Below are 27698 nucleotides of genomic sequence, written 5' to 3'. Positions count from 1 at the left end.
GAAAAAGACAAAGCAATGTGTTACATTGCATCAAGCATCCAAAAATATTCAAAACATAACAACAGTCATAGAATCCCTACCGTGCACAAGGAGGCCATTTGGCCCATCAAGTCTGCACTGTCCACAATCCCACCCAGGCCCTATTCTGGTAGCCTCTCATATTTACCCTGCTAGTCCCCCTGGCTCTAAGGGGCAACTTAGCATGGCCAATCAACCAAACCCGCACACCTTTGGACTGTGGGAGGAAACCCATGCAGACACCGGGAGAACGTGCAGACTCCACGCAGGCAGTGACCCAAGGCTGGAATTGAACCTGGGCCCCTGGCGCTGAGGCAGCAGAGCTAACCACTGTGCCGTCAGTCTTTCATAAATGAGAAAGGCACAAATGCAGATTGCAAGTGGAATACGATAGCGTTATTTCTCAGCTTCATCACTTGTACTTACTGCGATTGTCACCACGGTACAATTAGCAAAGGCAGTCATTACTACCTTCTGCAAAATGCTCTCCTGGAATAAAAGAACAGAGTTACAAAGAATTAGCTGAGAACGGCCACAACTTAATCTAACTAGACAACTGCACAGTAGGTTTTCTTTTACATATGAAGAGACATCAAACTTCTGGTGGCAAAGGGACACATGAGTCGGGACTTGTTAGGCTGTTCAAACCCAGGAATGGATCTGGAGTGCAGAAGGCAAAAACAGATCGCAGCCAGTGGATATACTGGCCTTGGATGGAGTGCAGAGAAGGTTCACTAGGCTGATACCGGAGATGAGGGGGTTAGCCTATGAGGAGAGATTGAATAGACTGGGTCTGTACTCATTGAAGGCTGAGGGGGGATCTTATAGAGACACGTAAGATAATGAAGGGGCTAGATAGGGTAGAGGTAGAGAGATTCTTCCCGCTTAGAAAGGATAGCAGGACTAGAGGGCACAGCCTCAAAATAACAGGGGGGGGGTTTAGAACGGAGTTGAGGAGGAACTTCTTCACTCAGAGGGTGGTGAATCTCTGGAATTCTCTGCCCGTTGAAGTGGTGGAGGCTACCTCGCTAAATATATTTAAGTCACGGGTAGATAGGTTTTTGACAGACAAGGGAATTAAGGATTATGGGGAGAAAGCAGGAAAGTGGAACTGATCCACTTCAGATCAGCCACGATCTTATTGAATGGTGGGGCAGGCTCGAAGGGATACATGGCCTACTCCTGCTCCTATTTCTTATGTTCTTATGTTGCCGGTAAAACTTGCTGTTGGTGATTTCCACAGTGTAGGCGATCCAATCCTTGGTGTGGTTTCCAGGTGCAGGGCAGCTCTTACATTGGTTTGGAGCTGTGCACCCACCCACACCTTTCTTTGCAGGTTGCACAGGAATGTTACATTGATAGGCGCAATACAACATTTAAAAGAGTCAAGCCTAAGAAAAAAGTGGAGTGATTTAAACAATTGCACTCTCCTACATCTTCCTTCTCTTTTGAAATAGGTGGAAAACAAAAAAAAATATACAATTTGCAGACTTCTGAGATCTCATGCAGAAGTTATGTTGCGTGTCAGTAAAATGTTGGTCTATCCTAACTTACTGTCGCCATGTCAATGGAAGCTGTTGCTTCATCCATGATCAGAATGCTGCTCTTCCGTACAAAAGCTCTGGCCAGACTGAAGAGCTGCCTCTGTCCAACGCTGAAGTTCTCTCCACCTTCAGTTACCATGGCATCTGCAAAAAAAGAACATTTACACATTCATATTCTATATGGCCTTTCCTTGGCTGCTATTGATAATTTACTGGTGTTCTCACATGAAGGAAGAGCTTATATCTATACAGCAGATCAACAATGAGTTCTAGAAGTCCAAAATGAATTACCATCGAAGTGTAGTCACTGTGCGTGGGGACAAATACGTCAGGCAAGCACAGAGTGAGATAAATGCACAGTTGGATTGACCAGGGCACTGGAAGAATTGCATTGCAGTGACATTGCGTGGGGAAAATTCAGCACAGAGTGTGACACCAGCAACTACCTCCAAACCAGGGGCAGTTCTTGTGCTGTCAGACAATGCTTGTGAAGAACTTGATCCTCAATTGTTTTTTTTTCTACCTTGCATCTGGAGCTCCTTCCCTCTCCACAGGTCTCTGCCTTGAAAATCCTATTAAAATTTACCATCCCAGCTGTCCCTAATGCACAGGCTTGGTGAACATGATGTGGAGATGCCGGCGTTGGACTGGGGTAATCACATTAAGAAGTCTCGCAACACCAGGTTAAAATCCAACAGGTTTATTTGATAGTAAACTCCACAAGCTTTCAGAACATGCTGTTCCTTCTATTCGATAGTAAACTCCACAAGCTTTTGGAACATGCTGTTCCTTCACGCTGTTTACTATCAAATTGGATAGTTTGATACTATCAAGTTGGACTTTAACTTGGTGTTGTGAGACCTCTTACTTGCTGAGCATCCCACTGAACGAAAGGCGCTATACAAATGTAACGTGGTGTGGTTGTTGCTAACAGACCTTAACTTTTCCTGCATGAATGAAAATAATGATTATTGTGTAAGTACTTAATCATTACGACATAATAAACGTGTTATTCATTTTAACCTTTTGCTATGAAGGAAGGTGAAAGTGATCGAGGAAAAAGGAGAAACACCATTTGCTAAAAATCCTCAGAAAAATATCATTCTTATTACTGTTTCGTATCTTCGACAATTAAACCTCTGCTCCAAGATAGCAAAGAGTTAAAACTAATCACCCAAGTCAGTGAAGGGACAATCTGTTGCCTCGACAGCCAGCAGCACAGTGGTTAGCACTCCTGCCTCACAGCACCAGAGACCTGGGTTCGATTTCTGGCCTTGGGTCACTGTCTGTGTGGAGTTGGCACATTCTCCCCGTGTCTGCGTGGGTTTCCTCCGATTGCTCTGGTTTCCTCCCACAGTCCAAAGATGTGCAGGTTAGGTTGATTGGCCGTGCTAAATTGTCCCTCAATGTCAGGGGGATTAGCAGGTAAATGTGTGGGAGTAGGGAATAGGGCCTGGGTGGGATGATGTTTTGGTACAGACTCAATGGGCTGAATGGCCTCCTTCCATACCGTAGGAATTCTATAGATTTTATGACTTAAAAGTAGATCAATGTTGCTGAAACGCTGCAAAAATTCAGAGTTGATTAATAATATCCGGCTTGGGTCACTGTTTGTGTGGAGTTTGCACATTCTCCCCGTGTCTGCATGGGTTCCTCCACGTGCTCTGGTTTCCTCTCGCAGTCCAAAGATGTGCTGGGTAGGTGCACTGGCCATGCTAAATTCTCCCCCAGTGTACCTGAACAGATGCCCAGAGTGTGGTGACAAGGGAATTTTCATAGTAACTTCATTGCAGTGTTAATGTAAGACTATTATATAAATTTAAACTTAAAATCTACTGTTCCAACCGAGCGCGTTTATATGCAATGAAAATAATAGGAAAGTAAAGCAAAAGCCTGCTTTGTGAAGATATTTTTGGGGGTCACCTTTAGTTACACGTATAAAAATGTGCTGTTTAATGGAGAGAGATTGTTCAGTGAACTTTCCTCTCGGTTGGAGGTTAGGAGGAGTGGTTTATGAGAGACTGAACGAACAATGCCAAGAGTCCGTACTGTGAGAATCAGCATCAGAATATCAGACCTCATCCATGACATTTTGAATTCCGACACCTTACAAAGAGTTTTATGGAGTTGCGTGGACGTACTTAATCCTCCTGGCAGCGTTTTGACCATATTCTTTAGCTGAGCTATTTCTAAAGCCTCCCAGAGTCGGTCATCAGTGCACTTGCATTCGGGGTCCAAGTTAAAGCTGGAAGCAACAAGAGAAAAGGTTGAAAAATGTCACTGTAATCATATTTGAAGTTTTTTTTTTAGATCATTTCATTTTATGCGCATGGTAAGGGGAGATTCTCAGTACCGCAGTCCAGCTCTTGACACCAAAGAACAACAACAAAGAACAGTACAGCACAGGAAACAGGCCCTTCAGCCCTCCAAGCCTGTGCCGTTCATTGGTCCAACTAGGCCATTCGTTTGTATCCCTCCTTTCCCACTCCGCTCATGTGACTATCCAGGTAAGTCTTAAATGATCCCAGCGTGTCTGCCTCCACCACCCTACTTGGCAGTGCACTCCAGGCCCCCAGCACCCCCTGCGTAAAAAACATTCCTCTGATATCGGAGTTATACCTCTCCCCTCTCACCTTGAGCCTGTGACCCCTCGTGATCGTCACCTCTGACCTGGGAAAAAGCTTCCCACTGTTCACCCTGTCTATACCCTTTGTAATTTTATACACCTCTATTAGGTCTCCGCTCATTCTCTGTCTTTCCAGAGAGAACAACCCCAGTTTACTCAATCTCTCCTCATAGCTAAGACCCTCCATACCAGGCAACATCCTGGTAAACCTCCTCTGCACTCTCTCTAAAGCCTCCACATCCTTCTGGTAGTGCGGCGACCAGAACTGGACGCAGTACTCCAAATGTGGCCTAACCAGCGTTCTATACAGCTGCAACATCAGACTCCAGCTTTTATACTCTATACCCCGTCCTATAAAGGCAAGCATGCCATATGCCTTCTTCACCACCTTCTCCAACTGTGCTGCCGCCTTCAAGGTTTTGTGGACTTGCACACCCATATCCCTCTGTGTTTCTATACTCTTGATGGTTCTGAGTTATTGTATAACTGAGTTATTGAGTTATTGTATAACTCCCCCCTACATTAGTTCTTCCAAAATGCATCACTTCGCATTTATCTGGATTAAATTCCATCTGCCATTTCTCCACCCAATTTTCCAGCCTATCTATATCCTGCTATATTGTCCGACAATGTTCATCGCTATCTGCAAGTCCAGCCATCTTCGTGTCATCCGCAAACTTGCTGATAACACCAGTTACACCTTCTTCCAAATCATTTATATATATCACAAATAGCAGAGGTCCCAGTACCCAGATCTTTGCCCACAGAATCTTCTGGTCCCCCGCCAAGGGCGATCCCCCACCGTGGGTTTCCCGGTGGCAAAGAGGTGCATTAAACTGAAAACCCCATTGACAGCGGCTATACCAGAAGATCCTAATGATGGGGTTGCCTCCATTGCCATGGAACATGTGGCAGGAAGTTATTAGGTAACAGATCAGGAAGTCCAAGGTATATTAGGAAGTTAGCCTGGACCCCAACTTTTTTGATTTTGGCATTAGTGTGACGATAGGATGTTTCACCCCAGCTGTAATCCGACTGACCCACTAGGAAGCTTTTAGTAAAATGAACTTTATTTGTTTACTTCAGTTAAAATATAACAAAAAGAATTAGCATAACTTTTACCAATCGAAGTACTTAAACATGACAAGATATAATTCGTAACTGTGTGCAGTTTTGGTCGCCGCACTTACACAAGGATATTTTGGCCTTGGAGGGAGTGCAGGGGAGGTTCACTAGGCTGATTCCGGAGTTGAGGGGGTTGAGCTATGAGGAGAGGCTGAATAAACTAGGCTTGTACTCGTTAGAGTTTAGAAGAATGAGGGGAGATCTCATTGAGACGTATAAGATGTTGAATGGGATGGATAGGATAGAGGTGGAGAGGCTCTTCCCGCTCAGAAAGGATAGTAGGACTAGAGGGCACAGCCTCAGGGCAAAGGGGGGGCGGTTTAGAATGGAGTTGAGGAGGAACTTCTTCACTCAAAGGGTGGTGAATCTCTGGAATTCTCTGCCCATTGGTGGAGGCTGCCTCGCTCAATATTTTTAAGACGCGGGTTGATAGGTTTTTGATAGGCAAGGGGATTAAGGGTTATGGGGAGAGGGCGGGAATGTGGAACTGAGCCACGACAGATCAGCCATGATCTTATTGAATAGCGGGGCAGGCTCGAGGGGCTAGATGGCCTACTCCTGCTCCTATTTCTTATGTTCTTATGTAACAGCTCATTATCTCTGTAGTTCCAATGTAAGCAATATCCCCATAGACATATTCCCTTCTTCAGAATCACAAAAACAAACATGGATGCAGAATGACATCTGTCTTCTGACTCCCCTTGAGCAGCCTCCAGAGAAATAGATTTATTTTGTGGCTGATGCCAGTCTCCAAATCCAAAGAGTGAAAGAGAGGCACTTCCCTCTAACAATTCCAGCAGCAACTGACTTGATTTCTTAGAGTAAGCCTAACCCCACCCAGTCACATGATTTCTCCTGTCAATCGGCATGATTGTTCAGCATGCACCTAACGCACACATCTTTTGGACTGTGGGAAGAATCCGGAGCACCCGGAAGAACCCCACGCAGATACGGGGAGAATGCGCAGACTCCACACAGACAGTCAAGCCAGGAATCGAACCGGGGTCCCTGGCACTGTGAAGCAGCAGTGCTAACCACTGCACCAGCCAGAGCAGCTGACTGCAGTAACTTTAACATAGCTCATTTTTGGAATCATACAGCCATCCAATCCCTATTCCACTCAAGATTATTTGATCAGCTTTTGACTGAAAGACTGGGAACACCCATATCAACTAGTAATAGTTCAAGAAGTTTCCAGAAGACTGAAGTTTTGTTTTTCTTTCGCTGAGTTTGTACCAGTGAGAACATGACTTCATTTCCACTGGCAAATCTCCATCAGCGCTTAGACTTGTGCTTAATTCATAGCCGTGACTGGAGAGTATAGTCAGGGTGACAGAGATTTTAAGATCTGTGATAGAAAGACTGCAGCGGCAAAGTTTATTTACATTAGGCGGGAAGATTGTAGCCTTGTGAAACACTAGGGAACAGTCAAGGAATTAAAAGTACACTCAGTTCCACAGGCAGCTTTCCCACTTTCTCCTTGGACATTCAGCACTCCCAGGCTTTCGTCACAATGAGATTCCGTGCTCAACGTCAACACAACGTTCAATTGAACAAATTGCAGTCATGTAGACGCGCCGTTACTACTTACGGCATCATCTGGGCTGCTGTCCAAGACAAGGCAAAGAACGCTAATGGTTGCAGAGCTCTAAGTGCTTGCTTACCGAATGGATCCACTAAAAAGCACAGGATCTTGCAAAATGATGGAAAGTCTGGAGCGAAGTGTATGGAGTGGGAGCTTGCAGATGTCAATTCCGTCAATGACAATCTTGCCTGTTGTCCAAATGTAAAACATTGTAAGCAAAAAGGTACAATAGGCTACATGTTCTTCACAAATAGTGCTGTCTCCTTCCCAAATACACTGTTACTCAAGCCACTCCCCTCTTTCCTTTCAGATAAATCACGCTTATGGACTGATGAATTCCTTACGCCCTTCAGTTGGGAACTTAAACTGTGGCCAGCCAGCGACGAGAAGAAATTGCTTAACCAGAAATTAAAATAAGCAAGCAACTGTGAAAAGTAAGCTGTAAATCAATGCCTGAGACATTGTCCTGTTTTCTTCCAGTGGTGAAATGTGTAATGCTTTCTGTACATTTTATTGACAGGCCGCCTGATATATGACAAGACTGACCTTCAAATATATCCACCATTCTGAAAAACGCCAGAGACAGGGAAGATTTTCCACTGCCAGTGCGCCCGCATATCCCAACCTGGAAAAAGAATACAGCAGAAACTGGTCGTTGTTTGTTCATGTCATTAACCAAAAATAAAATATTACTATCACACAAACATGGGCGGCACAGTGGCACAGTACCACTGTCTCGCAGTGCCAGGGATCCAGGTTCAATTCTGGCCTTGGCTGACTATCTGTGTGGAGTCTGCGTGGGTTTTCTCTGCATGCTCTGGTTCCCTCCCACAGTTTAAAGACATGCTGGTTAGGTGCCATGCTAAATTCTCCCTCCGTGTACCCGAACAGGTGCCAGAGTGTGGCATCTAAGGGCTTTTCACAGTAACTTCCTTGCAGCATTAATGTAAACCCTGTTGTGACTCTAAACAAATAAACTTTATTTAAAAAAATGGGGGAAAAAGGTAAATTCAAAATTCTCTTTTCTAAGGCTCTCAAACAACAATTGACTATATGCCAAGATGAGCTATCAGAGTTTCCATTTGTCTTCTCTTGGAGCCAGTGAGGTTGAGTTCCATTGCAAGACCATAACCCTCATCATTAAAAAGATCCTGTTAAATGCCCAGTTCCACATTTCAGTGATGGGTTTAGGTTAATATAAAAATATAGCAATTGTTACAACCCGTCGGGAGATTGACGTTGGGCTGTCCTTTCACCAAGGCTAACGATAGGGGTTAAGCAAACATTGAACACCAATTTCTGACGACTCTTAACTCACATGGCATGGCTTCCTCACTACAGTGTTCTGGATTATTTATAGACTAATATTAAATAATAAGAACCGTGCAAAAAAACGGTATCATATTACTAGCATGATACTGACCAAAATTTATTCTTCTGTCTTGCTAATAACTTGCTAAGCACCGATTCAAGGTCATGATACGTTTGTTTTGGTCACAATAGCGCATGAATGGTACATTTCAAAAAATAACTTCACTGGTTTTAAGCTCTTTGGAATGTTCTGAGGCCATGAATAACACAACACAGACCTTTCTCCTTTCCTTCCACTGGAGCAGTCACTGGAGATGGGGGAAGGGAGGGGTGATTTTTAACACCGCGAGGTTGGTTGGTTTGAGCCAGATGAGAAGTAAAAGAGTAAAAAAAGAAAAGTACCGGACTCACTTTGAATTTGCCAGCTTCCAGTTTAATGAAACAGGACTCGATTCATTCATTGCCAGGAGCTGGGTTGCTCTTCGAAGTCGCACATCTTAAAAAGCTCTTTACCAATTTTAATGTCCCTTGTAGAATCATAGAATCCCTACAGTGCAGAAGGAGGCTGTTCAGCCCATCGAGCCTGCACCAGCAATTCCGCATAAAACTATTTCCATAACCTGCTAATCCCCTGACACTAAGGGTCAATTTAGCATGGCTAATTAACCCAACCCGCACATTTTTGGACTGTGGGAGGAAATCGGAGCACCCGGAGGAAACCCACGCAGACATGAAGAGAACATGCAGACTCCGCACAGACAGTGATCTGAGGCTAGAATTAGGAACCTTACAGTGCAGGAGGAGGCCATTTGGCCCATCGAGTCTGCACTGACAGCAATCCTATCCAATCCCTATCCCCGTAACCCCACGTATTTACCTTGCTAATCCTTCTGATACTACGGGAAAATTTGGCTTAGCCAATCAAAGCTAACCTGCACAACTTTGGACTGTGATAGGAAACCGGAGCACCCTGAAGAAACCCATGCAGACACGGGGAGAATGCGTAAACTCCACACAGGAGGCTGAACCTGAGGCTGGAATTGAACCCAGGTCCTTGGCGCTGTGAGGCTGCAGTGCTAACCACTGTGCTGCGATCACTTTCTATATTCTCAGAGAAACTTTTGCAGCTTAAGGGATGTGAAGACTGGTGCATGGAACAAGGAGGTATTTTTCTAGCATTGCTTGTGGCCCGAGAGGAACAGTAGAGTTTCCCTGCCTCTATTCTGCACCCACCCACTCTCCCCCACCCTCATCTCTGCTCTGCAAGTAAACCTGTTAACACAGCCAGTGACTGGACTAAACCCATCCCCCATTCAATCTAATGGCTTCACAATATCCTTTGTGGATCTTCTCCTAGCATCACCTCCCCCCAACTATGTCCTCCAAAGGTCCAACCACAATCTTCTCCCCTCACCATTTTCTTGAGGTCCCAGAGTTCCTCTTCCCTCATTTCCCCAACTCTCCGGCCTTCAGCGATCTCCTCATTTGTCCCCCAATCTCTCGTGCCCCTTTCGCAACCCTCTCCCTGGGCCCAATGTGCCAGGCCAGCATGTCAGCGCCAGGGGGCAGTACACAGTTGGCACTGCCATGGTGCATGACCTGAAGGGGCTGACAAGAGCTGAGTAAGAGTCTGAGGGGAGGGGGGCTGAGTGGGGAAGTCTGGTCACCCACATGCTTGCGTGGTGTGGAGGGAGTACCCGTTATTTCTGGGTGGGGGAGGGGAGGAAGGATGCCCCTCTTTGGTGAGGGGTTTGGTGGTGCTCTCCTTGTCTGTGTGGGAGCCACCCTTTACTTTATGGACATGGGGAGCTTTGTCTCCGAGCATGGGGATCCGATCGCCCTTTAAAATTTGCGGTCGGATTTGGAACAGCGGTGTTTGGTGGCACATTGTCCATTCTGAATAAGTAAGCATCCATCAGGTGGGAGAATCCCAGTTGATAAGATGTTGCTAATATCAGTAGGTAATCCCCCAGGTTTCCTGGGCACTTGGTCCCAATTCGGGAGAATCGTGGCCCCTGTGCTCGTAAAACTTGAAAATTAACACAAGCCCAGTTAGCAGAATAGACATTGGAGAACCAGAGAGATTTCATACAATTCTAAGAAGTAAAGTTTATTTACGAGTCACGAGTAAGGCTGACATTAACACTGCAATGAAGTTACTGTGAAATTCCCCTAGTCTGGCGCCTGCTCGGGTCAATGCGCCTAGCCAGCGCGTCTTTCAGAGTGTGGGAGGAAACTGGAGTGCCCGGAGGAAACCCACTCAGACACGGGGAGAATGTGCAGACTCCACACAGACAGTGACCCAAGCCGGAATTGAACCCGGGACCCTGGTGCTGTGAGGCAGCAGTGCTAACCCACTGTGCTACCCAGGCTGAGCTCTGAAGTTCAAATTTCTGAAGAGGAGTTTGTTACACCTCTGGGGTCGATATAAATCAATCTTTTTCCATTCTAACTCCTTCACATAGAGCAGTGCTTGTCCCCTTGCCTGTGGTAAGTTTGCAAATTCTCTCCAAATTCTGAGGATCATCATTAACGAACAAGCTAGTGTCAGATTCTCTCTTACCTTCTGGCCTGGCGTGATGTAGGCTTTGACATGTTTAAGGACAGGCTTGAGAGACGGGTCGTACCGAACGCAGAGATCTTGAATCTTGATCTCTCCCTGCTGTGGCCAATCTTCCGGAACCTGGGATGGGTCTGCAGAGAGTATGAAGATCTGGAATGGATGCACCATCTCAAACAGCAGTTGTTAATTCAGACCTTTTTTTAAGATCATCAGAATTTGCTTTCATTGCCTGCTCATTTTATGCAACTCGAAGGCTGGGAAGTTCATCGATCATAGAATCGAACAGTGCAGAAGGAAGCCATTCGGCCCATCGAGTCTGCACCAACCACAATCCCACCCAGGCCTTATCTCCACGCATTTACCCTAGCTAGTCCTCCTGACACTAAGGGGCAACTTAGCGTGTCCAATCCACCTGACCCATGCATCTTTGGAGTGTGGGAGGAAACTGGAGTACCCGGAGGAAACCCATGTGGATACGGGAAGAATGTGCAGACTCCATAAAGACAGTGACCCAAGCTGGGAATTGAACCCAGGTCCCCGGCGCTGTGAGGCGGCAGTGCTAATCACTGTGCCAAGTTGTAGGCGATAATCAGCACTCTTAGGCTCAGAGGCACCATCTGTGGATGTTCCTTCTCACAGCCCTACTCTTTATTGGCTTTAGATCTGGAGAAATTCCAGCAAAGCCCCAGAGATAGAACTTTCCAGCGAGAAACTCATGGATTTGGATCAAATGTGAGCATCACACGCTGCTTGATTTACTTTTAAATAAACCACATACCCCAAAGGGCATAACTTCCAAAACAACTGGGATGAAGTCCCAGAGAACAAGAGGTTGGCCTTCTGAGCAGACCTCAGCATCTCACCCACCTCCATCCAGAGTCAGAGGCCCAGCTCCATCCCACACCCACCTCTACATCACAAAAACTGCACATAACAGGGTACATTTTACCAAAGCAGATTTGGCTAGTGGGGATATTACCTGAGTCAAACAACAGACCTCGGTAACTAAACTCCATCCCAAGGGACGGCACGGTGGCACAGTGGTTAGCACTGCTGCCTCACACTGCCAGAGACCTGGGTTCAAAGAGTCTGCATGCTCTCCCCGTATCTGCATGGGTTTCCTCCGGGTGGTCTGGTTTCCTCCCACAGTCTGAAAGGCATGCAGGTTAGGTGCGTTGGCCAAGCTAAATTCTCTGTGTACCCAAACAGGTACCGGAGTGTGACGACTCGGGGATTTTCACAGTAGCTTCATTGCAGTGTTAACGTAAGCTTACTTCTGACACTAATAAATAAACTTAAAGCCTCTATTTATTAAGCCTGGGTTCACACGTGCTTTTTAATTGCTTTGTTAGAGTGTCCTGTTCTCTTCTAAGATCTGTGCATCAATGGCCCAGGGCCTGATGGTTTTAGATGATGGGGTCTCCTTTCTCACCATGACTGAGCCTCTTTCAGGAGGAAGTCCTGCCCTAAAGAGCTACCACCCAATCTGATTGATCAGTAATACTCTCGTCACTGCAGCGACGCCAATGTGGTGGACAGGAGCAGAAACGCAGGAGGCCATCGGAGTAGAAGCCCAGGCACCAGAGGCCCAGGTAAGTTCAAGAAGCCCAGGGTGGGGAGGCGCGAGGGGCAGTGACTGAGCTCATGGCAGGGAACGGAGGAGGAGGGGGATGGGGTAAGTAAAGGAAGATTGGGGCATTGGGAAGTCCAGAGGCCACAGGACTGTGTAGAAAGTGCTTCTCACCCAAAAACGTCACTCTTAACTTTTGGATTTCTGCCCACACGTTCAATCCTCCTGTCAGCCTAACAGTTGTGGCAGGGCGGGGAGTAGCTCTTAAACGGCTAACAAGTGGCCACTTAAGGGCTACAACTGGGGAAGCTTCCCAACCGAGGCCTTGCCCACCCCAGCGCAAAGTCACTACACAATTGGGGCAGATGGGCACTCACCCCAAGAGAACCCCGTCCCTTCAGATTCATGCTCCCTCACTGCTCAGTGGGGGAGTTTAAAATTCGGGCCCTGGTTTCTGACTCCCTGCACCCTCTTTAAAATTGTTCCATTTCAAATGCCTGGTCTTTCTTCATTCTTCCTAGCGAAATATATCACCTCTTTTCATCTGGCATGCGTCCACCCATTCTACCAGCCTCTGGGAGACTATTTTTATCTTATTTGCAGAATCCTACACTCTCAAATTTTAAGTCACATGCAAAAGTTGAAATTCTGCCCTGTAATCCCAAATCTAAGTCATGAATGCAATGAAAAACAGTGGTGACCCTAGCACTGCTCCATGGGGAACACTGTTAAATACCTCCCGAGACTCAGAACACAACTATTCACCACAACTCTGTTTTCTACTTCAGAGCCAACTTTGTATCCATGTTGCTACTGTCGCTTTTATCTTCCAGCCTTTAATCTTGCTCATAGACCTGTTATCCGATAGTTTATTAAAGGCCTAGTACAAAAGGTCCACTATAATTTTACTCTAAGCACAATGACTCCCAAAAGAGTTCTGTGAACGATCATTAACCTGAAATGTTAACTCTATTTCTCGCAGAGGCTTCCAGACCCTCCGAGTACTTTTTCTTCTGTTTGTGTTTTATCAATGCCTTTCGTAAATGCTCGTATATAAAACTGCCTTGCCCTCATCTGCCCTCTCTCTATTTCCTCATCTAAAATCTCTATCAAGTTCGTCAAATATAATTTGTCTGTAACAAATGCATGTTGGCTTTACCAAATCACACTTGTCCACGTTGCTGCTCATTTTTCCAGTAGTGTCGTCCCTAAAGTTTCCCTGTCACTGGAGTTATACAGGCCAGCCTGTCATTGCCACTTTTATCCAGTTCTCCACTCTTCTTTTGCACAAGGGTGTAAAATTTGCAATTTCCCAGTCATTCCTACAGCCATTCGGCCCATCGAGGCTGCAGTGACTCTCCAACAGATCTTCCCCACGCCCTACTTCCATAACGCCACATACTCACCTCATTAATTCCCCTAACCTATTCATCTTGGGGCACTAGGAGCAATTTAGCATGGCTAAACCACCTAACCTGCACATCTTTGGACTGTGGGAGGGAACCGGAGCACCCGGAGGAAACCCACACAGACACGGGGAGAATGTACAAACTCCACACAGACAGTGACCCCAGGCCAGAATTGAACCCAGATCCCTGGCACTGAGAGGCAGCAGTGCTAACCACTGTTCCATCCTCTAGAACCACTCCTATATCCTGGGAGAATTGGAAGATTGTGGCCTTTTACCTTAAAATACCTCAAGTGGATCACCGTTCACTTTTACACACATGTGCATGCATAATTTAACCTTTTTAGGCCTACTAGCGTTCTTGTGAATCTGTGCTGCACCTGCGCAAAGGCCAAAGCAACATTTGAAGTGTTGTACCTGGAGTTGAATGCAATCATTCCAGATGGGGGTCTGACCAGAGCTTCTTAGAGCTGCAGTATAAACTCCACCTCATTATCTCTGTCATGGGCAGAGTTGGAATACTGCAGCACTGATTGTTTCGTGCTCCCTCCTGAGATAGGGCTCCCTCTCTGGTCACGGGATTGTACAACATTTCAAATGGCCTTCTACGAAAGGGAATTGCTATATAAAAGAATGCAGTCAGGCAAGTCTTGTACTGCTTTGTTTGAGAACTGTGCTTGCCGATTAGGCAACTGAACCACATGGACCAGAAAGGCACCACCTCTGATCCTGACTCAGTGCAGCAATCGACGTGAACATGCATGCACGCGAACATTAGGAACCTCCTGCTACTGGTTACTATCCAGCTAGGAAAGACAGAATTGTGCTGCCTTCTTCGTTGAATCTGTCAAATTCGCTACCCCAAAGTGCTACGGATGCTGGGGCAGAAAGTAAACTTAAGGAGGAGTTAGACAGATTTCTAATTGGTAATGGGTTGAAGGGTTATGGGGGAGAAGGCAGGAAAATAGGGATGAGGAGCCTATCGGCCATGATCGGGTGTTGGAGCAGGCCCGATGGGCCGAATGGCCTCATTCTGTTCCGGAATTTTACCGGCACGCCTGCCCCATGCCGGGAGCGGGCTCGACTGGAAGAATGGCATTCTCCTTTGGCCTCGGGCAGGATCGTACGAATGTCGAACGTAAGAAGTAGGAGGAGGAATAGGCCATCTAGCCCTTCGAGCCTGCCCCGCCATTCAAGAAGATCATGGCTGATCTGAAGTGGCTCAGTTCCACTTTCCCGCTTTCTCCCCATAACCCTTAATTCCCTTGCCTACCAAAAACCTATCTACCCGTGACTTAAATATATTTAGCGAGGTAGCCTCCACCACATCAAGGGGCAGAGAATTCCAGAGATTCACCACCCTTTCAGTGAAGAAGTTCCTCCTCAACTCCGTTCTAAACTGACCCCCCACGAGCGTAAATGCCGGTAAAATTCCACCCTATATCTTATGAATGGTCCCTGGACAGTAATTAGATAAAGTTCACAAATTAAGAGTTACCAATTTAGCGGGGTGCAGGAGGTTGACCACGTTGGATACACAGGCAAAACAGAGGAGAGAAAACCAGAATGTCAACAGAATTGTTTTTAGTATTACACGCATTGAACAAATTTACCCAATGTGCTTAACGTTGGAGAATGTCAACACATATCAATCTTTCTTTAAGCGAATGTAACATTACTGTATACTTTAACAAGGATGTTTCTACCTCTTTTCTCTTCTAGGCTTAGACTGCGGTATATTGTATTTGTAAATCATACCAATGGTTCCTTCATAATTTTCACTCTCAATGTTCAAGAAACTGTTCACCTTCTTCACAGCTCCCATCTGTACTTCCAAATCAGCCAGATTTCGCACTACCCAGTTAAGATAATTACAAACCTGTGCAAAGAAAGAACTTGCATTTAAATAGCACCTTTCGGTCTTTCACAACCAAAGCAGTAACTAATATTTACGTCACACCTTTTACATAACGGGCAAGACATTTCACTGGAATGTTATAAAGCAAAGATTCACGACACTCAATCACAAAGATTTTTAGTCAGATGATCAAAGAGGTCTGTTTTAAGTGCTGTCTTAAGGTAAAAACTAATTTGATTTTGATTTAATTTATTATTGTCACATGTATTGTGATACAACAAAAAAAAATTGTTTCTTGCGCGCTATAAAAGCATACTGTTCGTAGAGAAGGAAAGGAGAGAAAGCAGAATGTAGCATTACAGTCTTAGCTAGGATGTAGAGAAAGATCAACTTAGTGGGAGGTAAGTCCATTCAAAAGTCTGATGGCAGAAGGGAAGAAGCTGTTTTTAGTCGGTTAGGACATGACCTCAGACTTTTGTATCATTTTCCCAATGGAAAGAAGGTGGAAGAGAGTTTGTGTGGGGTGCTTGGGGTCCTTGGTTGTGCGTCTGCTTTGTCAAGGCAGCAGGAAGTGCAGACAGAGTTAATGGATGGGAGGCTGGTGCGTGAGATGGATTGGGCTACATTCACAACCAAGGAGTGTAGGGAAGGAATTCCAGAGCTTGGGACCTAGGTGACACAAGGTTTGGCTACCAATGATGGAGAACTTGTAATCTGGAATATGCAAATAACCAGAATTAGAATCAGAGGAGGATACAGACACAGGGAGGAGAAAGTTCATGGAGGGATTTAAAAACAAGGTGATCATTTTAAAATCAAGACAGTGCTTAACTATGAGGCAATGTAAGTGAGCAAATGATAGGGTAAAAGGAGAACGGGACTTGGTGTCAGGAATGGTCTCAAGTTTACAGAGGGTTGAATGTGGGAGATCAGCCAGGAGTTCACTGGAATCATTGAGACTTGAGGTAACAAGGGCATGAATGCGCGTTACAGCAGCAGATAAACATAGACAGGAGCAAAGTCAGCCATTATTATGGAGGTGGAAACAGGCCATCTTATTGATGGCAAGAACGCAAGGTTGGAAACTCATCTCAGGTTCTTTTATGAGGAACCTGAAATAAAGAAGGATAAAGGTGGCAATGACAATTCTTTATTGAAGTGTGGTTACTGCCATATAGACAAATGCAGAAGATTATCTGCCCTAGTGATGGTGGTGGAGGGTAATTGTGCTACTCAGTGTTCTGCTCAATGGTTAGCACTGCTGCCTTGGGAGGCTGTCCGGAGTTTGCACATTCCCCCTGTATAGAATCATAGAACCCCACAGTGCAGAGAGGCCCTTCGTCCCATCGAGTCTACATCGACCAGAGTCCCACCCAGGCCCTACCCCTATATCCCTACACATTTTACCCGCTAATCCCTCTAACCTAAGCATCCCATGACACTAAGGGGCAATTTTAGCGTGGCCAATCAACCTAACCCACACATCTTTGGACTGTGGGACAATTTTTTTTTGATCTTTTCTGTTTTTTCCCCACAGACCAAAGACGTGCAGGTTAGGCGGACTGGCCATGCTAAATTACCCCTTAGTATCCCAGAATGTGTAGGCTAGGGGGATTAGCAAGGTAGATATGTGAGGTTACAAGATCAGGGTATGGGTGGGATGCTCTGTTGGAGAGTTGGTGCAGAACCAATGGGCTGAATGGTCTGCTTCCGTACTGTAGAAATTCTATGATTCTAAGACTGGGGAGAACTCTCCTGCTCTTCTTTTTGTGTCAAGTCCATATGGGAGGACAGATAAGGACACACTAGAACATAGGAACAGGAGTATCATAGAATCATAGAAACCTACAGTGCAGAAAGAGGCCCTTCAGCCCATCGAGTCTGCACCGAACACAATCCCAAAGTACCACCCCCATATTCCTACATATTATACCCACTAATTCCTCTAACCTACACATCCCTAGACACTCAGGGGCAATTTCTTAGCACAGCCAAACCCACACGTCTTTGGACTGTGGGAGGAAACCGGAGTACCCGGAGGAAACCCACACAGACACGAGGAGAATGTGCAAACTCCACAGAGACAGTGACTCGAGCTGGGAATCGAACCCAGGACACTGGAGCTGTGGAGCAGCAGTGCTAACCACTGCGCTGCGCTACCGTGATGCGGGGAGGTGACTGGTACTGTCACTGGATTAGTAATCCAGGGGCCCAGGCTAATGCTGTGGGGGCACAGGCTCATGGCAGAATTTAAATTCAATTAATAAATCTGGAATTAAAAGCTAGTCTCAGTAATAGTGAATGTGAAACCTTTGGTGATGGTCATATAAAAAAACATTTCGCTCACCAATGCACTTTAGGGAAAGAAATCTGCCATCCTTACCTGGTCTGGCCTACATGTGACTCTAGACCCACAGCTATGTGGCTGGCTCTAATTTTCTTTTTAAATTTTACTCCATCCTTAAAGTTACAAAGCCAATGCTCAGAGTGGACCAGGCAAACACAAATCCATTCCTTGCTTGCACCAAAAACCAAATTCAAATTCCAACTGAACTCAACTCACCTTCCCTACAAGAGAGACAAATAAGGTCCAAGGTGACAGCATGAGGCATTACAACACCTCATCTGGGGCTTGATCTGACACTTGATCTTAGCCAAACGGCTAAGAAGCAATCACAGAACCCTACAGTACAGAAAGAGGCCCTTTGGCCCATCGAGTCTGCACCGAGCACAATCCCACCCAGGCCCTACCCCCATATCCCTACATGGGCGGCACGGTAGCATAGTGGTTAGCACTGCTGCTTCACAGCTCCAGGGTCCTGGGTTCGATTCCCGGCTCGGGTCACTGTCTGTGGGGAATTTGCACATTCTCCTCGTGTCTGTGTGGGTTTCCTCTGGGTGCTCTGGTTTCCTCCCACAGTCCAAAGATGTGCCGGTTAGGTTGATTGGACATGCTAAGAAATTGCCTCTTAGTGTCTAGGGATGTGTAGGTTAGAGGGATTAGTGGGTGTAATATGTAGGGATATGGGGGTAGGGCCTGGGTGGGATTGTGTTCTGTGCAGACTCAATGGGCCGAAGGGCCTCTTTCTGCACTGTAGGGTTTCTATATTATACCCACTAATCCCTCTAACCTACACATCCCTGGACACTAAGGGGATGGCCACTTAGCATGGCCAATCAACCTGACCCACACATCTTTGGATGTGGGAGGAAACCGGAGCACCCGGAGGAAACCCACGCAGACACAAGGAGAATGTACAAATGCCACACAGACAGTGACCCAAGCCGGGAATCGAACCCAGGACCCTGGAGCTGTGAAGCAGCAGTGCTAACCACTGTGCTACCCGGCTCTGAAATAGCCCAGCAAACCATTCTGTTGTATTAAACTGCTACAAAATAGGAAAGAAATGAAATTAGACTACTCAGTATCAAACCCTTCATCGTCACTTGGTTTAAATCCTGAGTTCCCTCTCTAACAGCACTGTGGGTGCATCTACACCAGACAGCTCACCACCACATCAAGGGCAACTAGATATGGACAATAAACGCTGGCCTTGCCAGCGAAGCCCACATCTCATGAATACATTTTTAAAATGTCATTTATCCCCTAGGGCCTGTGTCCAATGAGATTATGGTTGACTTTGAACCAAACTTATTTTGCTTGTATTTCTCAAGGAGTCTGAATAACACAAATCCATCAATTTCAGGTTGAAAATTTACAATTGATTTTACAAAAATTCCCATTTGTAAAAGAGATTTCTAAACTTTATCCTTTGCGAATAGAAGAGTTTCCTAATTTCATTCATTGAAAGGTGTGGTTTTAATATTTAGACAATACCCCCCGAATCCTAGACTTCCCAACCGTTGGGAACAGTTTCACTATCAGCCTGATCTATTCCCCACAACATCTTGAAAATTTCAATCGTATCACACCTCAACCTTCTAGATTCTGGGGATTTCAAAATGCCGTTTGTGTCATCTCTCTTTGCAATTTAACCCTTTGCGTCCAGTTTAATGTTCCATGCAAAATCAGATCAAACTGAAGTCAAAATGTAAAGGGATCCCACTTGATTCGTGAGTGGGATCCCCATACAAAGTAAATTAAATTTAACAACTTTCTACGCAGCCTCTTCCATATTGCACGCTGGTTAGTGGCTGTCAAGAGGCTACTTTGGAGGTCTTGTTGTCATGTGGGTAGCACCCCTACCACTGAACCAGAAGCTCCTGGTTTGAATCCGATGCCAGGACTTGTTGGCTATGGAAAGGGCAGTTTAGTGGTCTATAATCAGCTTGGAAACCCGTTCACCACTTACCCTACCATTCCCCAAAGGGTTAAAAAAACAGTGCAAGTGTGAAGATACGCTCAACAAACACTGAGGCTCCACTGACTTTTGTATTTACTTTCAATTATGTGTTGGATTCTTGAAAACCAGAATAAGAAAAATAATAAAAATGAAATAATAGAAATAAGAAAGAAATAAGAAATAGGAGCAGGAGTAGGCCATCCAGCCCTTCGAGCCTGCCCCGCCATTCAATAAGATCATGGCTGATCTGTCGCTGCTCAGTTCCACTTTCCCGCCCTCTCCCCATAACCCTTAATCCCCTCTCCTATCAAAAACCCATCAACCCGCGTCTTAAAAATATTTAGCGAGGCAGCCTCCACCACTTCAACGGGCAGAGAATTCCAGAGATTCATCACCCTTTGAGTGAAGAAGTTCCTCCTCAACTCCGTTCTAAACCGCCCCCCTTTTATCTTGAGGCTGTGCCCCCTAGTCCTATTGTCTTTTTTGAGCGGGAAGAGTCTTTCCACCTCTATCCTATCCATCAATCCGCTCAATCCGCCTCAGTGTGTCACTTACTGTTGCTGTGCTGTGCTATAATGCTGTGCTATTGACAGACAAATGATTGATATTGCATTGAACACAAATCTAGTTAACACGTTGGAAACGTTTAGCTTGATCCCAAGTTCTAGCCAGGTTGACGATGAGGTGAAATGTCAGATGTGCTTCCAGTACATCTGAGGAGCCTGAGCACCAAGAATTGGGAGGATCATTACATTGGACAAAAACAAGCAGGTTTACTTACCGTTAATGCATAGGTTAGACCAAATCCCACTAAACCAGATGAATTATTGGAATATGAAATGGAGGCCAGAGCTGCGCTGAGGACAATGAAAGCACCAAGGTAGTCCTGTTTAAAGCAATAGGAACAAGTTATCAGTTGATGTGATTGTCTAACCTTCTGAGGACTTGACTATCCTCAGGGGTTTCAATGACTGAATGCAGCATAAAGTATGGCAGGCACCAAGCCAATTGCAGCAGACTTGCTTCGAATACAGTTAGACATCCCACTCAGCCCAGCAGCTGAGGATGTCACAGTTACATCAACATCCCTGGGTCAGCACAGCAGAGAAAAACCAACATCCTGTTTCGGCTTTGCAATACAATGACTTCTTCACCAGTGTGAATCCTGACTCAGGGCTGCCTCACAGTTGGTTCTGATTGTCTTCCAGTGAGTCATCGCTTGCTGACGCTCACTGTCTCGGACCATCCACGAACAGCAGAGACTTATAAACTGGACATCACCCGTTGAACCATCTCCCAGCGTGAATCAATTAATTTCGACAAAATGGGGAGTTCCAGCTGCAAATTTAACATGAGATGATTTATTTTTCCCCTTCTGCTGAAGGCTATAGGTGGAAGAAAGACTAGGCAGTTGTTAAAGGGATGAGGGCCTCCTATAATCAGGAGGCTGGCAAAGTAAATTAGTGACTTTCAAGATGCCTCATTGGAGGCCTTGCAGTTGAATGGGTAGCAGCCCTATCACTGAACAAGAAGCTCCTAGTCCTGGTCGCCACACTACCAGAAGGACGTGGAGGCTGTGGAAAGAGTGCAGAGGAGTTTTACCAGGATGCTGCCTGGTATGGAGGGTCTGAGCTATGAGGAGAGATTGAATAAACTGGGGTTGTTCTCCCTGGAAAGACAGAGAATGAGGGGAGACCAAATAGAGGTGTACAAAATTATGAAGGGTATAGACAGGGTGAACAGTGGGAAGCTTTTTCCCAGGTCGGAGGTGACGATCGCGAGGGGTCACAGGTTCAAGGTGAGAGGGGCGAGGTTTAACTCAGATATCAGAGGGATGTTTTTTTACACAGAGGGTGGTGGGGGCCTGGAATGCACTGCCAAGTAGGGTGGTGGAGGTGGACATGCTATTTTCGTTTAAGGCTTACCTGGATAGTCACATGAGCAGACTGGGGATGGAGGGATACAAAGGAATGGTCTAGTTGGACCAATGAGCGGTGCAGGCTTGGAGGGCCGAAGGGCCTGTTTCCTGTGCTGTACTGTTCTTTGCTTGGGACACCTGCTCTCATAGCAGACTTCAAGGGAAAAATGATCACAGAATCCTTATCACAGAATCCCTGCAGTGCAGGAGGTGGTCATCTGACCCATCGAGCGTGCACTGATTCCCTGACAGAGTATCTCACCCAGACACACTGCCTACCCTATCCCCATAACCCACAACAGATTTATCCCACAAATCCCCCTAACCTGCACATCTTTGGTCACTAAGGGACAATTCAGCACAGCCAATCCACCTAACCTCCACATCTTTGGACTGTGGGAGGAAACTGCATGGAAAAGTGAGCAAACTCCACACAGACAGTGACCCAAGCTGGCAATCGAACCTGGGTCCCTGACGCTGTGAGCCAACCAATGTTTCTAACACTAGGGAGCAAGGCAGATAGAAAAGGATATGTTTCAGCATGGGAAAACATTCCATAGTATCCTGGGATCAGGCAGACTGAAAAGTACACCCAGCACAACAACTGGTTGCTTCACAACTTCGTGCACCTTGACCGTGGCTAAATGCAACGCACTCTAGCCAACTGATGGTTCACAGATGTTCTCATACTGGAGCAAGTCCAGTGCAGAAGGTGGCCACACAGCCCATCAAATCAGCACTGACCACAATCCCACCCAGGCCCTATTCCTGTAACCCTACCCACATTCACCCTACTAATCCCCTGGCACTAGGGTCAATTTAAGCATGGCCAATCAACCTAACCCACACATCTTTGGACCGCGGGAGGAAACCGGAGCACGCAGAGGAAACCCACGCAAACACAGGGAGAACGTGCAAACTCCACACAGGCAGTGGCCCGAGGCCGGAATTGAACCCGGGTCCCTGGCGCTGTGCTAACCACGGTGCCACCCTTCTGAATTATAAGTTAGAACTAGAACTATTATTGCATTAACACCAGTAAAGGTGAGTAAAGCTAGCTCACTTACTGACTCATTCACATGGCTACATTCCAGCTCACCACAATGATGTGAATTCATTACCACGCAAGTGCTGTTTAACTAGGCCACCTGAAGGTTACTCTGACCAGCCATGGAAAGAAGCAAACTAACATCTCGCACACCCAACAACACTGTCCCACTTGCAAACCCCTGCATTTAAACATCATTCCGAGAGAAAATAATCTGCTCAACATTGGGGGCGCTTCTCCCAAACACATTCTAAGTGCTGGATTGCCTTGAAAACGGGAGTAACTCCCGCAGATATCTTTTGCGTGATTTTTCAGAATGAATCTCCCCTACGCTGAGCACCGGTGAGATTCGCTCTGAAAATCAGGGGTCGGGGCCTATTCCTGCCCGAGAGGCTGGCAGCATGGCGCTGAGTGGGGCCACTGCGCCTGCACTGATCTGTCAGAGGGTAGACTGGCACATGCACATTGGCTCTATACTGCTGGTTTCCTGATCGCTGGCCAGCCCCAAAAACCCCCATCACCGCCCCTCTGATCCCCCTACCCCTCTCCAGGCAAGCCCCAATTCTCGCCCCCCCCCCCAGGCCCGCCGTGCTGCCTCTGCCCCCTCAGCAATCCTGAATGCCCCCCCACCCGGAAGGCCAGCCCCAATAACCCTCTTCCTTCCCTCCGCCTACGATTCTTATGCAGACTGACAGCGGCGCCCCTCCATCCTCACCAATCACTCCCCCCCCCCCCCCCCATAGGTCCCACCCACTCAATAGTCCTGCTTCCTCTGGCCCTGCCCTCTTAGTACTGCCCAGGCATTGGGCAGTACCAAGGTGCGCCTTGGGCATTGCCAGTTTCCCCCTTGGGCAGTGCCAGGGGGCCAGGCTGGCACTGCACTGGAGGGACTCCACTTAGCCCCTACCTTCTGTGGGGGCCTAAACGGCTTCTATTAGTTCTAACGGGGTCGGCTACTTCTTTCCCATTAGTGGGGAGCAGTAGTAAACCCTGCTGGAATGAACCACTCCTGGCCATGAGGGGGGGAAATGCCAGCGGGCCCGCAGATTTCAGTCCTGTTGGTTGAGGGATGTTGGCTGGGTCACTAAGGGGAAGACCCCTGAATAGCGCTAGAGGACATTTTAGATCCAAACTCAGAGAGCAATCGAGCCTCAGTTTTACACTTTATCTGAAAGATGGCACCTCTGGCAGTGCAGCACTCCACCAGTACTGCACTGAAATGTCAGCCCAGGTTTTGTTTTCAAGTTTCTGGAGTAAAACAGTAACACACAACTTTCTAACTCAGAGGCAACCGTTCTAGCATTGAACCATGGCAGGAACCTTATTTATTTGAAAGGTTTCTGGTTCTAATACTCTGTCTGGGGGATGGTTAAAGCTACATTCTCGTGGCTTGCGGGGCAATTCCTGGGGACTGTGCTTGCACAGGAGGGGGTGCAGAGGAGATTCGCCACGGTGCTACCTGGGATGGGATATTGAAGTTACAAAGAGAGGTTGTGTAAACTTGGGTTATTTTCATTGGAGCGGAGAAGACTGAAGGGCAACCTGATTGAGGTATACGAGATTACGAGAGACATGGACAGAGTGGGTAAGGAACGGCAGTTCCCCTTAGCTGAAGGATCAGTCACAGGGGGACATAGGTTCAAAGTGAGGAGCAGGGAGTTAGGGGGGGATGTGAGGAAAAACTTTTTTTGTCACTCGGAGGGTGGCAACAGTCTGGCATGTGCTGCCACGGAGGGTGACGGAGGTGGGATGCCTCACATCCTTTAGAAAGTATCTGGATGAACACTTGGCACGTCTTAACATTCAGGGCTATGGGCCAAGTGCTGGCAGATGGGAGTTCAGGTATTTCTAATGCGTCAGTGCAGACTCGATGGGCTGAAGGGCCTCTTCTACGCTGTATGATTCTAAGATTCCACGAACTCTCCAGTGATAGTGAAAGAGGTACAGCAAGTGTACTTCTCACAACTCTGCACGCTAATGGCACTCACTGCCAATTTCATCTTACTCTCCAGCCTGCTGGGTATCAGATGGAGTCAATTATTATACAGAGCTTCACGAAGCTTGCTGGATCCCCCCTTGTCTGCTTCCATGGAGATCACAGCACTCAGGTAGTGTTCAGCATGTTCATCATGATCAGAATAGATGCTCTCTCTCTGGGCAATATACTAACCAGCCAGTCTTGTCAGCAATGAAATGGTTACGTAACTATCCCTGCACACAACTATGTATACAAAACCATCTACTCCCTCGGACTAGTCACCCAATGTTTAGGATCTATCTTCTTTAATTTTAAATTTATTTATTAGTATCGCAAATAGGCTTACATTAACACTGCAACGAAGTTACTGTGAAAATCCCCTAGTCGCCAGTGCCTGTTTGGGTACACTGAGGGAGAATTGAGCACGGCCAAACCAGCACATCTTTCGGACTGTGAGAGGAAACCCATGCAGACACGGGGAGAACGTGCAAACTCCACAAAGGCAATGACCCAAGCAGGGAATTGAATCCGGGTCCCTGGCGCTCTGAGACAGCAGTGCTAACCACTGTGCCCTTCTCTAATTAAACTTCTAATTTAGATAGTAATCCTATCGATACCTTTCCATTGCTATAAGGAGTATTTCTCTCATATCTAATCTCGTTATTAATTGCAGACTAATCACTATCTGTGGTCACATGGATACAGTCACCATTATAAATCAATACTTGATACCATGCATCATCGGCCAAATAAAGTAACAGTGAAGAATTATTTAAGGTGCCACAAATAAGGAGGCCTTCTGCAGGGGAGACGTTACAATAGAAACATAGAACAGTACAGGCCCTTCGGCCCTCAATGTTGTGCCGAGCTTTGTCTAAACACCCAAGATCAAGCTATCCCACTCCCTATCATTCTGCTGTGCTCCCTGTGCCTTTCCAATAACCGCTTGAAAGTTCCTAAAGCGTCCGACTTAATACATGGAGAGAATATTTATCTGAAATCTTAAAAATTCAACAGCAAGATACAGTTTTAAAAAAAGAGAGAACAGACGTTATGGCTGTTCTTTGTAATCAAAACAGGAAGAGCTCCACTTGGCTCAGGTGAAATGTTTTGCTAAATCTCTCGCTGTGTTGCAATGCTGAGTCATGATGTGGACGTTGTTGGCATCTGAGATTTTGGAGGTGCGGAATGCTCACTCACAATCTCCTGACAAATTTCCGTTTGAGCTCAGTGTCCTGGAGGGAAAATGCTTCCCGCGGTGGGGGTAACCTTCGACATGGTCTGGAGAAAACAAGGCGTCCTTGCGTCAAGTTGCAGATTTTACTTGCGATACAAAAAGAAAACAATTTGTAACTGGGAACAATTTGGAGCGACGCTGGGCAAATGCCCAGTGACTCGTACACAGACATAAAAGGACGCCTGGGCTATTTTAAGATTCTGCCCTCATTGACAGACATTTGCTTTCATTTCTTACGGCCTCTCACACCAGCCGTCTGTTCATTTTCAATTGCGAGCGCTTAAAGGGTATAAATCTTTCCCCTCATACCGTTCTGACCTCCAACCATCTGTTGGCTGCTGACAGGAACAAGTAGGCTATGTTGTTGGCATCTGTGAGCTCGAGCATACGCTGTTTAAACCTGGCTTCATGTCTGCAACAGAACAGATTCATGTCTTCAGTTCACTCTGTGTCTCTGAGCTCCATACCCGGCACACATCCACAGCTTTGTACACATTTTTAATTACTTCACTTGCTGTGACAAGAGAGTTCAGAAAAAAACACAGGCTGAATTTCACATTTGCCCACCAGGGCTTTTTCTCCCAGAATCATAGAATCCCACAGCGTAGAAGGAGGCCATTCAGCCCATTGAATCTGCACCCACAATTGTCCCTATCCCCATAACTCCACATATTTACCCTCCTCAATCCGCCGACACGAAGAGCAAGTTTATCATAGCCAATCAACTTAACTGGCACGTTTTTTCGTCTGGCCCTCACAGTAAAACATTCCGTTCTGGAGCTCAAAACCATCGCCCAGCACTAATTAAAGGCAACCACTGCTGGAAGACTGAAATAGAAATAAATTACGCGGGGAATACTCAGCAGATCTGCGGAGAGAGAAACAGAAGATTTTCTGACACCCCCGTCACCAGTGGCAAAGATGGTTCCCCCATTAGCCACTGGTGGGATCTTCCTGTCCCACCAATTTCTACAGCATTTTGTCTGCCTTGCCTATGCACTGCCAGGGAACCATCTTTGGGTGGGTTGGTAGGGAGGGGGGTAGGGGGAGAGGAGGTTCGTCTTCACTGGGACTAGATGGTCATGTTGGTGGGAAGGGCTGGAAAATCCAGCCCAGTGCTAACCTTCTATGAGATCTGAAGATGGACAGAAATAGAACAAAAGGACAAAGAATAGTACAGCACGGGAACAGGCCCTTTGGCCCTCCAAGCCTACGCAGATCACATTGTCCTTTCTAGACCAACCACATATATCCCTCTATTCCCTGCCTGTGATGTGTCTGTCCAGATAAGTCTTAAATATCACTAATGTGTCTGCTTCAATCACCTCACCCTACAGCACATTCCAGGTCCCCGCGACTCTGTGTAAAAAACTTCCCCCACACATCTCCAGTGAACCTTCCCCCCCCCTTTACCATGACCTTGTGCCCCTTTGCAATTGTCATTTCCGTCCTGGGGAAAAAAAACTTCCAACTGTTCACCCTATCCGTACCCCTCATAATTTTATAAACTTTGATAAAGCCACTCCTCAGCCTCCATCATGTCAAGGAGAACAATCCCAGTTTATTCAATCTCTCCTCTTAGCTAATACCCTCCAGACCAGGCAA

The 27698-nt window shown here is 46.5% G+C and overlaps 1 protein-coding gene across 1 annotated transcript in view; it reads right to left on the bottom strand.

The window, feature by feature from the left end:
- LOC145355588 (ATP-binding cassette sub-family C member 9-like) overlaps positions 1 to 27698 on the bottom strand; it is a 197995-nt gene that overhangs the window by 13245 nt on the left and 157052 nt on the right. The window contains exons 20-28 of the mRNA XM_080207837.1: positions 26403 to 26505; positions 20694 to 20798; positions 15509 to 15629; positions 10773 to 10903; positions 7445 to 7523; positions 6978 to 7086; positions 3704 to 3807; positions 1573 to 1706; positions 445 to 507 (exon numbers count right to left, since the gene is read on the bottom strand). Coding sequence (XP_080063963.1) covers positions 445 to 507; positions 1573 to 1706; positions 3704 to 3807; positions 6978 to 7086; positions 7445 to 7523; positions 10773 to 10903; positions 15509 to 15629; positions 20694 to 20798; positions 26403 to 26505 — 949 coding nt within the window. The remainder of the gene's footprint in view (positions 1 to 444; positions 508 to 1572; positions 1707 to 3703; positions 3808 to 6977; positions 7087 to 7444; positions 7524 to 10772; positions 10904 to 15508; positions 15630 to 20693; positions 20799 to 26402; positions 26506 to 27698) is intronic.

The sequence above is a fragment of the Carcharhinus amblyrhynchos genome, chromosome 19 (genome assembly GCF_965287045.1).
Source record: "Carcharhinus amblyrhynchos chromosome 19, sCarAmb.v2.hapA, whole genome shotgun sequence".
In the NCBI taxonomy this organism is placed as follows: Eukaryota; Metazoa; Chordata; class Chondrichthyes; order Carcharhiniformes; family Carcharhinidae; genus Carcharhinus; species Carcharhinus amblyrhynchos.
Note: the sequence above shows the minus strand (reverse complement) of the source record. Positions and strands in the feature narration are given on the sequence as shown.